The following is a 12,500-nucleotide window of genomic DNA, read 5'->3' as shown; positions in this document are numbered from 1 at the left end:
TGAAGCCAAGTCCCACTCTCAGGAGCCCTTCAAGCCCACCACTGCCACAACCGTAGATCCTAAGACTGAAGAAAAGCCAATTGAGAAGAAGCAAGAGGCAAAACCAACCGAAATCATCAAGCACGCCGAACCCAAACCCGTAGAGACCAAGACCCCAGAAGTGAAGCCAGAAACGAAGCCCACTGAAGCCAAGGTCCCAGAACCAAAACCCACTGAAACCAAGGCACCAGAGCCTGTTTCAGCTGAGGTGAAGCCAGCTGAGACCAAAGTCCCAGAGACTAAGCCAGTCGATGTCAAGGCACCTGACACAAAGCCTGTAGAACCAAAGGCACCAGAGCCAAAACCAGCTGAAGCTAAGTTGCCACAGACATTTGAAAAGGAAAAGTCAGAACCACAGCTCACTGATATCAAAGCCTTTGAGCCTATGAAGAAGGAACAGACCCCTGAGCCAAAGAAGTCAGAGCCTCAGCCCCTCCAGCAGCCGCAGCCTACACCACTGGCCCAGCATCAGCAGGCACCACCAAGTCCAACTGCACCTAAACAGGCTTCCCCTGTGGAAGACGTTCTTCCTGCTTCAGGTATTTTTTCTTGGAATGGCTCTCATAACTCTCTTTCTGATGAAGGATCTTCCCTTGTTGTCACTTCCTATGACTTTCTAGATGGAACTACGTCTCCCTATCAGTACAGTTCTTCCATTCCATCTGAAATTCCAGTGTTAGAAAATTACTCTTATAGATCTTCTGAAGCTCTCTTAGACAAAAGTGTACCTACTGCCTGCTCACCTGTGCATGATAGTAGCCCTGTAGACAAATTAGAAATGTCTTCATCATCATATCAACTTGATGTACACTCTTCGTTGTCCACTCGTGATGTCCCCTCCCCCTCACCTGTCAATGATGATGTGCCTATGGCTTCCCCTACCATTGATGTGGCCCCTGCTTCACCTTTTAATGATGTGCCTTCACCATCACCTGTCCCTGATGATGTGCCCTCTCCCTCACCTACCAGTGATGTGGCCCCATCCTCACTTACCAGTGATGTGCCTTTACCAACAACTACCCATGATGAACCCTCTCTGTCACCTACCCATGATGTGCCTTCTTCACCTACCCGTGATATGGCCTCTCCATCACCTACACCTGATGTGGCCCTTCTCTCATCTGCCCTTGATATGACCTCTCTTTCACCTGCCCCTGAAGCTGCCCCTATTTCACCCGTCCCTGATATGGCCTCTCTATCACCTGCCCCTGAGGCTGCCCCTATTTCACCCATCCCTGATATGGCCTCTCTTTCACCTGCCCCTGAGGCTGCCCCTCTTTCACCTGTCCCTGACATGGCATCTCTTTCACTTGCCCCTGAGGCTGCCCCTATTTCACCTGTCCCTGATATGGCCTCTCTTTCACCTGCCCCTGAGGCTGCCCCTCTTTCACCTGTCCCTGACATGGCCTCTCTTTCACCTGCCCCTGAGGCTGCCCCTATTTCACCCATCCCTGATATGGCCTCTCTTTCACCTGTCCCTGACATGGCATCTCTTTCACTTGCCCCTGAGGCTGCCCCTATTTCACCTGTCCCTGACATGGCTTCTATTTCACCTGTCCCTGACATGGCCTCTCTTTCACCTGCCCCTGAGGCTGCCCCTATTTCACCTGTCCCTGATATGGCCTCTCTTTCACCTGCCCCTATTTCACCCGTCCCTGATATGGCCTCTCTTTCACCTGCCCCTATTTCACCTGTCCCTGACATGGCATCTCTTTCACTTGCCCCTGAGGCTGCCCCTATTTCACCTGTCCCTGACATGGCTTCTCTTTCCCCTGCCCCTATTTCACCTGTCCCTGACATGGCCTCTCTCTCACCTGCCCCAGAGGCTGCCCCTATTTCACCTGTCCCTGAGGTTGCCCCTATTTCACCTGTCCCTGACATGGCCTCTCTTTCACCTGCCCCTGAGGCTGCCCCTATTTCACCTGTCCCTGACATGGCCTCTCTTTCACCTGCCCCAGAGGCTGCCCCTATTTCACCTGTCCCTGACATGGCCTCTCTTTCCCCTGCCCCTGAGGCTGCCCCTATTTCACCTGTCCCTGACATGGCCTCTCTTTCCCCTGCCCCTGAGGCTGCCCCTATTTCACCTGTCCCTGACATGGCCTCTCTTTCCCCTGCCCCAGAGGCTGCCCCTATTTCACCTGTCCCTGACATGGCCTCTCTTTCCCCTGCCCCTGAGGCTGCCCCTATTTCACCTGTTCCTAGTATAACCTCCCTCCCATCTGACATGGCTCGTCTGTCACCTACCCCTGATGTGGCTTCGATTTCACCTGCCCCTGATATGGACTCACTTTCACCTACCCCTGAAGTGGTCCCCATTTCACCTACCACTGGCTTGGCCCTCCTCTCATCTGCCCCTGTTATGGCCTCTCCATCTGTTGATGATGTATCATCTTCACCTACCCATATGTCTTCTCTTTCACCTACTCATGACTCCTCCATGGCCCCTCCTTCACCTTCATATCTATCAGCTGTTCATAATGTGCCTTCATTATCATCAATCAATGATGTGCCTTCATCACCTATCTGTGATGTGCCCTCTCCTTTACCTACCCATGTGTCCCCTCCCTCACCCCTTAGTGATGTGCCTTCACCATCTCCCACTCATGATGTAGCCTCTCCTTCCCCAAGTTATGGTGTGCCCTCCCCTTCCTTCACTCATGATGTGCCTTCCCCATCCCCTGAGCATGATGCCTCATCCTCTGGGCATGGCAGTGCAGCCTCTCCAACTTTCCAGCATGAACTCATCTCCTCAGTCCTCCCAGAGCAAGACCAGCTAAAATCCCCATCTCAACAGGACAACCAGACCCTCTTTACCTTCCCCACAAAGAACCTGAAGGGACACCCTCTGACCCTTCCCCAGGGTGATGACTCTCACAACAGATCACTTTCACCCACAAGAAACATGAATCCATCACCATCATCATCACATGAAAATGAATTTATCTTTAACTCTCCCACTTCTCTGCATGAAAGTGACTCCATCTTTAATGCTCCTTCATTTTTGCATGAGAATGATTCTGACGTAAGCTCTCCACCACCTACACCTAAGGATATTGAACTAAAATCTTATTCTGAAGATGTGCATGCGGTATCTCTCCATAAAGATGATTCCTCTTATACACACTCTTTCCATGATGATAATGTACTCTCTGAGACACTTCCTCATGACCATGGGGTTGATGTTAAATTTTCGTCTTCCAACAATGATGACACTGATATGCAAAGGTCTCTCCACTCAGAGGTGATGTTTAGTGATAATGTTACAGCTCAGAAAACATCAGAACTTGCAGGAGCTTCAGTTCTTGGATCGGCAGAGGAGGACGCACTCTCTTTACGTGACACTGAGTTAGAAGCTGATTTGCAAGAACCTGTTTCAAAATTTGATGCAGAGTCTGTTACTGAATCTTCAATTATGAGTCAGAGAGATGACAATGAAGCTCTTTCACTGTCCACAGAGAACTCAGATATGCCCATGGAACCTTCAGATATTCATGAAGTAGAGCCTGAAATTAAAGAAAACTCTGAAGTTCTAGATGTTGAAGATACTATTGAAAAGTCACATTCTCAAATGGATTTGGAAAAGAATGTAAAAGATGCTTTAGATTCTGGGGATGAATTAGACATAATATCCCAGACTGAAAGCTCATTAGAATCAATGATTATTAAGACTGACCTTGATGCTAACAGCAACACTGCTAGCATGAAAGAGACTGCAGAACTTTCATCGGGCAAGTCAGAAATTGCTATGGATTATGGTATTCATTCTAATGGCGATCTTGAGACTTTTGCGGATATTCACCCATCAGAGAGACTTACAAAAGGTGAGTCTTTTGAAGTTCTCTCTGAAAATGATGAAACTTCTGCTCTCATGGATGAGAACAAAGACCTTACAGATGTCAGTGAACACACCTCTTTTTCATTAAAGGATGATATTGCAGAATCTCCAGTTATTGGTGCAACGTACTCGTTTGTGATGGAATCTCATATTCAGAGAGATAACTTAGACGAATCAGCATCTTTGTATGTAGGGAAGGAAACGGTGCCTGTTGCATCAGCCATTGTTGAAGACTCTCCCAATGGGGATGCAAATGATTCCCAGAGTTCTCTAGAACCAGAGGAACATAAACTAGAAACACAAGTTTCAGAAATATCCCTCAAAAAGGACAGTATGTCTGATTTGGAAAATGCACATGAAAACCTCACCAAATCAGCTGTTTCTGAGAATGAGAATGAAATGCACATTCCAATTAAGTCTGTCTTTGAGGAGGAGCTGGAAAGATCTGCTCAGAATTTTTCCGTTTTTGAGACCACACCAGACAGTTTTATGGGATCTCCAATGCAGGTGATTCCCGAAAGTCCGTCAGAAGCATCGTCTTTTGCAACAGATGACACCACTCCCTTTATTCAAACTGATCTTTCTGCAAACTCATACAATAAGCACCTGTTGGAGCGCGAAGCAGAAAGCAATGCTTCGGGGCATAGTTCACTGACGGATGAATATAAGAGAGAGATGAGTACCATAATGGAGGAAAATGATAGCTTTTCTAACTTTGAGTCTAAATCTGCATATTATCTGGACGAGGCCCGAAAGACTTCACCTCGATCGAGATCTTCATCTACATCCTCCTCTTCATCTTCATCCTCATCTTCTTCCTCATCTTCATCTTCATCCTCATCCTCAACTCGGGTCACATATGACCACATTGTAAATGAGCAAGAAACAGAGAATACTGACAAGGGAAATGTGGCAGAGGTTGAGTCAATTCATGCTCAAATTCATTCTGGTGCTTATAATGAGGCATTTCCCTTGGCAAGCTTCCATCTAACAGACACTTCTGAGTTTGAACAAATTTCAGAATCAGCTCATTTGCAGGATACGCCTCCTCGTTCAAGATTGTCCTCTTCCACATCATCAAAGGAAGCTTATGACAGTTTTTTGAATAATCATGAAACAAAAGTTGAGAAGGAGATTGAATCTGACGTAGAATCAGTTGAAGTCCTGAGTAATTTTGATGGTAATAATGACCTCACATTCCCTCAGACAAGGATACCTGCAGGAGAGCTTGACTCTGATGCTAGCTCAGAAGACATGGTTCCACAGGAAACTGAAAGTGATAATTACTTTGCAGTTTCTGATAACTCACCTAATAGTTCTCAGTGGGTGGATGCTGATAAGGATGATGGTAGGACAGGCTCTCCACACCTCATGACTAAGACACATGATGACAGTGTACCCCCATCTACTAATAGTGAATACGTATTTGAAAATCCATCCATCTCCTTGGCAGATTCAGCTGCTCATAATAAGCCTTTCTTTACAGAGACTATGTCTGATTCCATTATGTTTGAGATGGAGCCAAACTATGAGACTGACCATCACAGCAGAAGTGACAGAATTAGTACCAATAACACAGTAGAGCCCTCTCTGTCCCCTCTGCCCGATAATAATACCTCTTTTGTTTCAGGTGATGATTTCTTTAGTGGAGATTCTAAAAAGGATAACTCAAACAGTACAGATATTTCACTCCATCAGGAAACCTCTGCATTTGATAATTCGTCACATTTTTATGAGGAGTCTTCACCATCTGAAATAAGACCATTTATGGCAGAGAGTATAAGTGTTAAGAGTTCCAGTGACCTTATTGGTTCTTCCCCAATAAACATTGAATACCAGACTAATGGAGGAAAGTCCATTGCTAACAACCCTTTTAACAATAGCTTTAACAGTGATAATAACCCTTTCCTAGAAAATAATGAATCTGACACTAACATCTTTAACTTCCCTTCACAACCTTCTGACACCCTTTTTCCTGTCAATGGGACAGCTTCAGAAACCCTAAGAAGCTCTCAGCCCTTTAATGGCATGAACTCCCAGAACACTGATTTCTCCTTTCAGTAAGAGGTCTTATGAGGAAAAACGCTCTAGCTCTTCCTTCCTAAATTTTTTTGCACCAGCGGTGTAGTTTGCACTCTTTTAGCCCATTTCCTGGAATTTTCTTTTGACTGGGTAATAATTAACTTTTTTATTCTTCAGAATCCATATGATCCTCACAAGTTCCTTTTTTGCACTCATAACGATCTGTTCCTGACTGCATGGGTGGTGGTTCTTGCAGGTGCGGTTGATCCTATGACAATGTCCATGTTTGGCTCCCTCAATGGCATGAATGGCAAGAGCTCAGGTACACCATCTCCTACCAAGCCTGAGGTGCCCCTTCCCTCTGAACCTGCAAAGGATGCCAGTTCAGCTGAATCAAAGCCTGTTGGTGTCCGCAGTGTCCCCGGCACTAACCTTAGGTGCCTCGACGATCCTTCCTTCATGTTTGACAAGCCATCTGTAGGTACCACCAACTCCCCCAAGACTGGTTCATACAAGGTACTTGAAGCTCCGGTTGAACCCCAGCAGCCAAAGAGTGCTGGTTACCGTGTATTAGAAGCCCCAGGAGGTCCCTCTGAGGTTAAGGATGTTCCTGAGCAGTCTCCCACAAAGCCTGAGCCCCCTGTTAAGCCTTCTCCTTACAGGGTACTTGAAGCTCCTCTCGAACCCCCGGCCAAGCCCAAGGGCTCCCCCTACCGTGTATTGGAGGCCCCAGATGCCCCTTACTACCCACAGCCACAGAGTGTAGGTGCAGCACAGGAGTCTAAGCCCCCTTCCCTTGTCTCCCCGTCTTCCGGTAGGACGGTAACTGATGCACTAGACAAGGCCCGTGCCCGTTTCGATTCCTTCTGGGGGGGCGCAAAAGATAAAGATCCTCCCAGCAAAGTCTAGGTGCCCAAATCCAATAGCCATGTTCCAATTTCAAGTGAGATATCTATGAAGACAGTTTGCTATGTGAACAGTTACTAAATTTATAGGTAACAATAACTAATTTTTTGGTGCATCTTCATGGATATTTCTAATAAGCCAAAGGATGAGCTGTTAATAACCATTTCCATGCAGATTTTGATGATGTAGAAAATTTATGCCAATGTCAGTGACCCCACATTCATGCTGGGTCCTTGGTCAACAGCACATCTGCGGTATATGAGATGTTGAGAAAACCCACAGGCCATCAATTCAGCCAGATGTTTAATCGCAATACTCATACTATTTTTGTTAGTTGTCATAGATGCTATTTAACTCTTTCTGGACTTCACTCAAGGCTACGCAGTATAGTATTTCCTGTGGGTTTTTCTTATACGAAGCACTTGCTAGTAGGCTAAGAATGTGAGATTGTTTATAATATGACCGATAAGGTCCATTTTAGTTTCTATATGTTTAGCTTTTATTGAAAATGTGAGAATGAAAGGCAAGCCAGAGTCATGGTGTTTGTAGGGAATGCCAAGTGTGACCAGAGATTCAGATAATTTATCTTGTTACAACCATTCAACTTGTCATCTTTGTGGTGACTCATATTACAATATCTCAGAGAACTGGAACACTGCCAGAACTCCCAGAGTGTGAAGTTTTGGAGTGTAGGTTAGTGTCATATTTGTTGAAAGAAGTGAAATATACTGATGATGTAACACACTTGTGTAGAACTTTTAAAAAGATGCTGATTTACATTTTGGATGAACTTGTCTTAAACTTTGAGGTAATTATGGGTATTCTCTGAAAGTTTAACAAATTGATATCAGCTGTGAGTACTATATTCTGGAACTTCAGAGTAAACTGTGTGGCTGAAATGATAGATATTGTTTGATTGAACATATATTATGTTAGGGAATATTAAAGTTAAAAAAAATTGTATTTACACTTTACATATCTAGAAGCAGTGTAACAAAACATTGATTTTAGATGTGAACTCTATATGATAGGAATATTGGGTATAATGGGTGTGTATATATATATATGCAAATTTACATTGGCATGGTTTTAAACTGTGTTATCAGTTTATGTTATTTATTTAACAAAGGGATTTAAAGTTGTATGTATGGATATGAAAGTTGTCTTCTTAGGGTAAAACTCTGCCAAAATGATTAAGAGGCTAACTCTATCCTAGGTCATGAAGTCTTAACCTAGGTCGTGAAGTGTATCCTAGGGCTTGAAGTCTCTCCTAGGTAGAACGTGATGTCGTGTCCTAGGGTGCTATTTCTGCTCTGAGCACTGTCTGTGTCCTAGGGATATATAACTATAACTTTAGATGAAGTACTAGAAGGAACTTGGGTCAAACTTGGCACGTCATCCTGGCCTTAATACTAATGCCTATACAGGGGAACACTTGGCATCCGCAAGTCTAGAATCAAGCTTTTAGTACTCTGAAAGATTATAAAGATAAACTTTGTAGGATTTTTGAAAGTGTGAATCCTAGAAGCCTGGAGTACAGTGGTCCTGATATGCGAGACTTTAGCAGGAATCTTTAGAGTTGTCGAACATGAGGAAATCTTTGAAAGGTGCATTATTGATAATCTAATTCACTAAACCTTGATTAACACTGTATTATATTCTGTCGATGTGTAATTGATGGTTTTTCGGGAAAAAAAAATGTTTAAAGAAATTTCTTTATCTTCAAATTTATACCAAAGATGAAAGTTACAAATGATTCAATTTTTATGGCGTGAAGTGTATACTCCTGAGTTGTTCCTCTACTGAAAACTGCCAAGGGTTTGATTATATAGTTTTGAATGGTAAAGCTATTTATATTGTTATAATTAGTATAGTGTTGGCTAATTATTATACTGGGCAGATTGGTCTCGGTCTCTGGCAAATTTCACCATTATTGTTTATGTCCCATGGTGATACATAGTGTTTCTTTCGTCACTTCAATGTAACAGCTTATTTTTGTATTGTTTTGTAGTTCATTTGTCATGTTCTTGACTGCAACACATTCCATCAAGCATTAAGGAGTTTTATATATTTTTTAGGTAATTTAATTTTCATTTCTCTTGAGTATGTAAAGAATGAAATAAAAATCCATTGTAAGGGTCAGCAATTTTGATTTGGGGATTGAGTTCCTTGCAAATTTTTTTTTTTTTTCGAAAGAAACTCTCTTAAGACATTAACATGAATAGATTAAGTGCCAACATTTTCAAAATTGCTGATCCCAGATCCTAGCTGTGATTTTGGTAGGTCCCGCATCCTGTGATGGTGAAGGGCTATCAGCTTAGCAGAAATCCCAACTCTGACTCAAAATTCACACTTTAGGCAACAAATTTAGTTCCCGTCCTTACTTGTAGTTTCGGCAAAGTTTTGTGATACTTTTAATCGAGTAACAACAATTACTTTATGGAAACCCAATTACATACAACTTGGCATTTGTTTTCTCCCCTTGAAAGGAAAATGAAGAAAAAAAAAAGGATAATTACTGCTTTTCCCCCATTGGAGCCTTGTTAATGCTTGGATAGGGTTTATATTCCATTGCTAATAAGGGACTTGAACCTTACTGAAGCTCACATAAGGGTCAAATCTGGCTGTCACCATGGGGCGTCACCATTCTCCATCACACGACGCCGTTTACGCTTCTAGTCAAAATTCTCGCATAAGTTGCAGGTGTCAGCGTCAGATCCTGCTTACCCCCCAGACTCATTTCTATTGACAATGCAGCAAGATGTATGGAATTTAGGACTTTTATTCCCTTGCCATATATGAGGACAGTGAATAATTAAGCTTCTTGAACACTGATTGAAATCTGCACTTGTGGTGTGCACTTGTAAGATCTATTCAATATCCCATGTGAATTTGGTCTTTAAGGGCTTTATCATTTATAGGAACCTATCCCATGCTTCTATTTTACATTTAAGTTTGATACTTTGGAAAGATGAATCAGTTTCTGTTCTCTCATATATGATTTGGGAATCTATGGCCAAATCTGACGAGTTGGGAGATGAGCAACGTCATGGCGGGACCCTTAAGTTGTGAATCTGACCTTACTGTATGTACCCATAGCACAGACCTTACATTAAATGTACAGCTTCAGACCTTTTGTTTCTCTTTGTCCCTCTACGTGATTTTGATTTTTGACTTCCAGGTTTATGAATATTTCACAAGTATACTGAAAAAAAGTTGAAGGCATAAAATAATAATGAAGAAGTAAAGCTACGGCATAAAGCTATAACAAGTTTATACTAAATATTTGGAAATTTAATCTTGCCACCACTAAAGTAAGATGCATGTTACAAGATTGTAACATGTATCTCAATATGAGATGCTTGTTTATTTGTATTTTTCACTCTTTGGAAGATGTCAATGCTTAGTATGGAATATCTCTGACAAGGGGGTGTCTCGACAGTTTTCTGGTAGTGAACTGGAACTGGCAGTGCTTTGAACCCTCATCATTTCAAATGTTTGATCTTTCCTTCTAAAAAAAACTGAATGTAGTTGTTTTACCTTTATTGATAAATAACTGTCTATACTTTATCAGACCTACTTGTGAATAATAATAATGAGATCTACATTTTTCCATAGATTATTTCCTCAGGAATAGCCAATAAATACAGTACTCATCAAGCTAAGTAATTTCAGTTACAAGAGTAATTATGAAACTACTATTTGCTAATTATAAGTCTTAATCAGAGTGGGCGAGCACCCCCAGTACTTTTAGGCTTTGAAATTGTCTTCCATTTTCGAATTTGTATACAGAGAAGTACATGCTACTGCAGCCACTTTGAAAAAGGTTAAAAAAAATTACTGGCAATGTCTCTAGTGGCAGTGTTCACCAAAAATGTGATCAAAGTTAGTACAGGATCCCCTTTCAATCAATTATTATTATTTTTTTTTTTTCACAAGTACAGCTAGAGGCACCACCTATAGTTTTGGATCCACCTTCTTAGCAGATGCAATAATTGGTACATTTCATTTAATCCCATTTGTGTGGATGACCACGTTAATCTAACAGTATTGGTGGTATATATGGTTATATTGTGTTCTTATTCCAAGATTCCAAGCACTCTTTCATGAGTCATGAAATATACTGTGTGTGTTAAGTATATGCATACATATATGTATATATATATTATATATCATGAAATATACTGTGTGTTCAGTATATACATACATATATGTATATACTTAACAAGTACCTTGTGTTTATAAGTATATGTGTCTATATATATATATATATATATATATATATATATATATATATATATATATATATATATATATATACATACTGGATACTCAAATGATACTATTTCAGGCAAATAAACATTTGCTTAATTTTTTTGGAATGCCATTTATTTTTCATGTATACAGCCAGCACATGCCGTAGAATAAGTTTATATCAACAACAAATGCTAACATAGCATCAATATATCAGTGATAAACAAAATATTTTTCCTGATTATTTGGTGATTATAAGAATTCCTTATACAACTATATAAACATAATACTTGACACAAGCATATCCTCTTATGCCAATTTTTCTCTTAAATTTTTGAAAATGCCTCGCATCTGTGAAATTACATCATTCTGTTCTGTATGCATAGTCTTTAAAGTGTGTATTATCTTTTCATTGGATCTTTCAAACTCTACATTTTCTTCCACAAGATCATCTGGTATCTCAGGATTTAAGTATCTGTTTGGTGAGACTTCTTTACGAGGCAATGCTTCGTATTTCTCGAGTTTTATGTGTTTCATATTCACTTGAGATTCCTTGTTCTTGGATTCAGTTGCTTCGGGTACATCTGTGGGATTTAATAGCACCGACTTTGAACTGGAATGCTTTTTCTGTGGCCTTCCTCGCTTTCTCCTTTCTGTCTGGGGTGGACTAAAACGACTTCTTTCACGAGACTGTCTCTTAGGTCTGTCGAATGTTGAAGCAGCTGATGTGCTTTTTATATCAATATCGTCATCGTCGTCATCATCATCATAGTCTGATATTTCGGCGAGCATCTTGGAAAAGAAGGTGAAACGAGTCTTCCTGTCCGACCTTGTCTGAATAATCCGTGTTTCCGGTTCAATTTTTATTTTGTCAATGTCACTGTACTGATTAAACACTGTAGTTTGAGGAGATGCTTTTGTCCCTCTGTCTGACGTGGTTTTTGTCGACATGCAATCACTGTTACCTCTCCTTTCACTACTCGTTCTCAAGGAATCTAGTCGTCTTTTATTTTCTGGAATATCTACCCTCGAGTTGCTAGACACATCATGATGCTTGAGTCTTCTTGGGAATATCAAAGTAATTTCTTGACTATTATTTACAAATTTATACAGTGATTCATTTTCTGAAACAGGTTTAGTACATGGGAAAATATTGTAATTATTCTTATATAATTGTTTATACAACAATTCCGTCCTTTCCATTAAGAGATCAGACTGGTTATCGCAAGCCATGTCGACTCTAGCTCCTGGTCTAACAGTCTCCTCAAGTAACAAATCTGTTTCCTCTTTTCTTTCCAAATCCACAAAATCCTTATCAACACTCTTTCTTAAATGGTCTAATCCAAGGACGAGACATTCTTTAACTGGATCTTCAATGTGCTTTACTTCTTTAGAGTTGTCGAGACTGTCAAAATACGGGACCGAACCGAAATCCTCATCTTCA

The 12,500-nt window shown here is 41.3% G+C and overlaps 3 protein-coding genes across 36 annotated transcripts in view; 2 read left to right on the top strand and 1 right to left on the bottom strand.

Moving 5' to 3' along the window:
• LOC122252270 (uncharacterized) overlaps positions 1-9,933 on the top strand; it is a 347,686-nt gene extending 337,753 nt beyond the window's left edge. For all 34 annotated transcript variants that reach the window (XM_043014777.2, XM_043014814.2, XM_043014867.2 and 31 more), the window contains 2 exons: positions 1-578; positions 6,153-9,933. The exon at positions 1-578 is cut by the window's left edge and continues 130 nt beyond it. In XM_043014777.2, the coding sequence (XP_042870711.1) occupies positions 1-578; positions 6,153-6,805 (1,231 nt within the window). In that variant the 3' untranslated portion in view covers positions 6,806-9,933. The remainder of the gene's footprint in view (positions 579-6,152) is intronic.
• LOC147471510 (uncharacterized) lies at positions 584-9,933 on the top strand (the record flags this gene model as incomplete). The annotated part of the gene is made up of 1 exon (XM_086539389.1): positions 584-9,933. A coding segment is annotated over one exon (5,355 nt), but the record flags the coding sequence as incomplete, so codon positions are not given.
• Positions 9,934-11,225: 1,292 nt separating this feature from the next.
• Positions 11,226-12,500, bottom strand: part of LOC122252260 (uncharacterized) — a 12,787-nt gene continuing 11,512 nt past the window's right edge. Inside the window, exon 11 of the mRNA XM_086538867.1 lies at positions 11,226-12,500. This exon is cut by the window's right edge and continues 61 nt beyond it. Coding sequence (XP_086394993.1) covers positions 11,366-12,500 — 1,135 coding nt within the window. The 3' untranslated portion in view covers positions 11,226-11,365.

This window comes from Penaeus japonicus, unplaced genomic scaffold (genome assembly GCF_977035675.1).
Source record: "Penaeus japonicus unplaced genomic scaffold, GWHDUDI00000001_assembly GWHDUDI00000008, whole genome shotgun sequence".
Lineage (NCBI taxonomy): Eukaryota > Metazoa > Arthropoda > Malacostraca > Decapoda > Penaeidae > Penaeus > Penaeus japonicus.
This window is presented reverse-complemented; position numbering and strand designations above follow the sequence as displayed.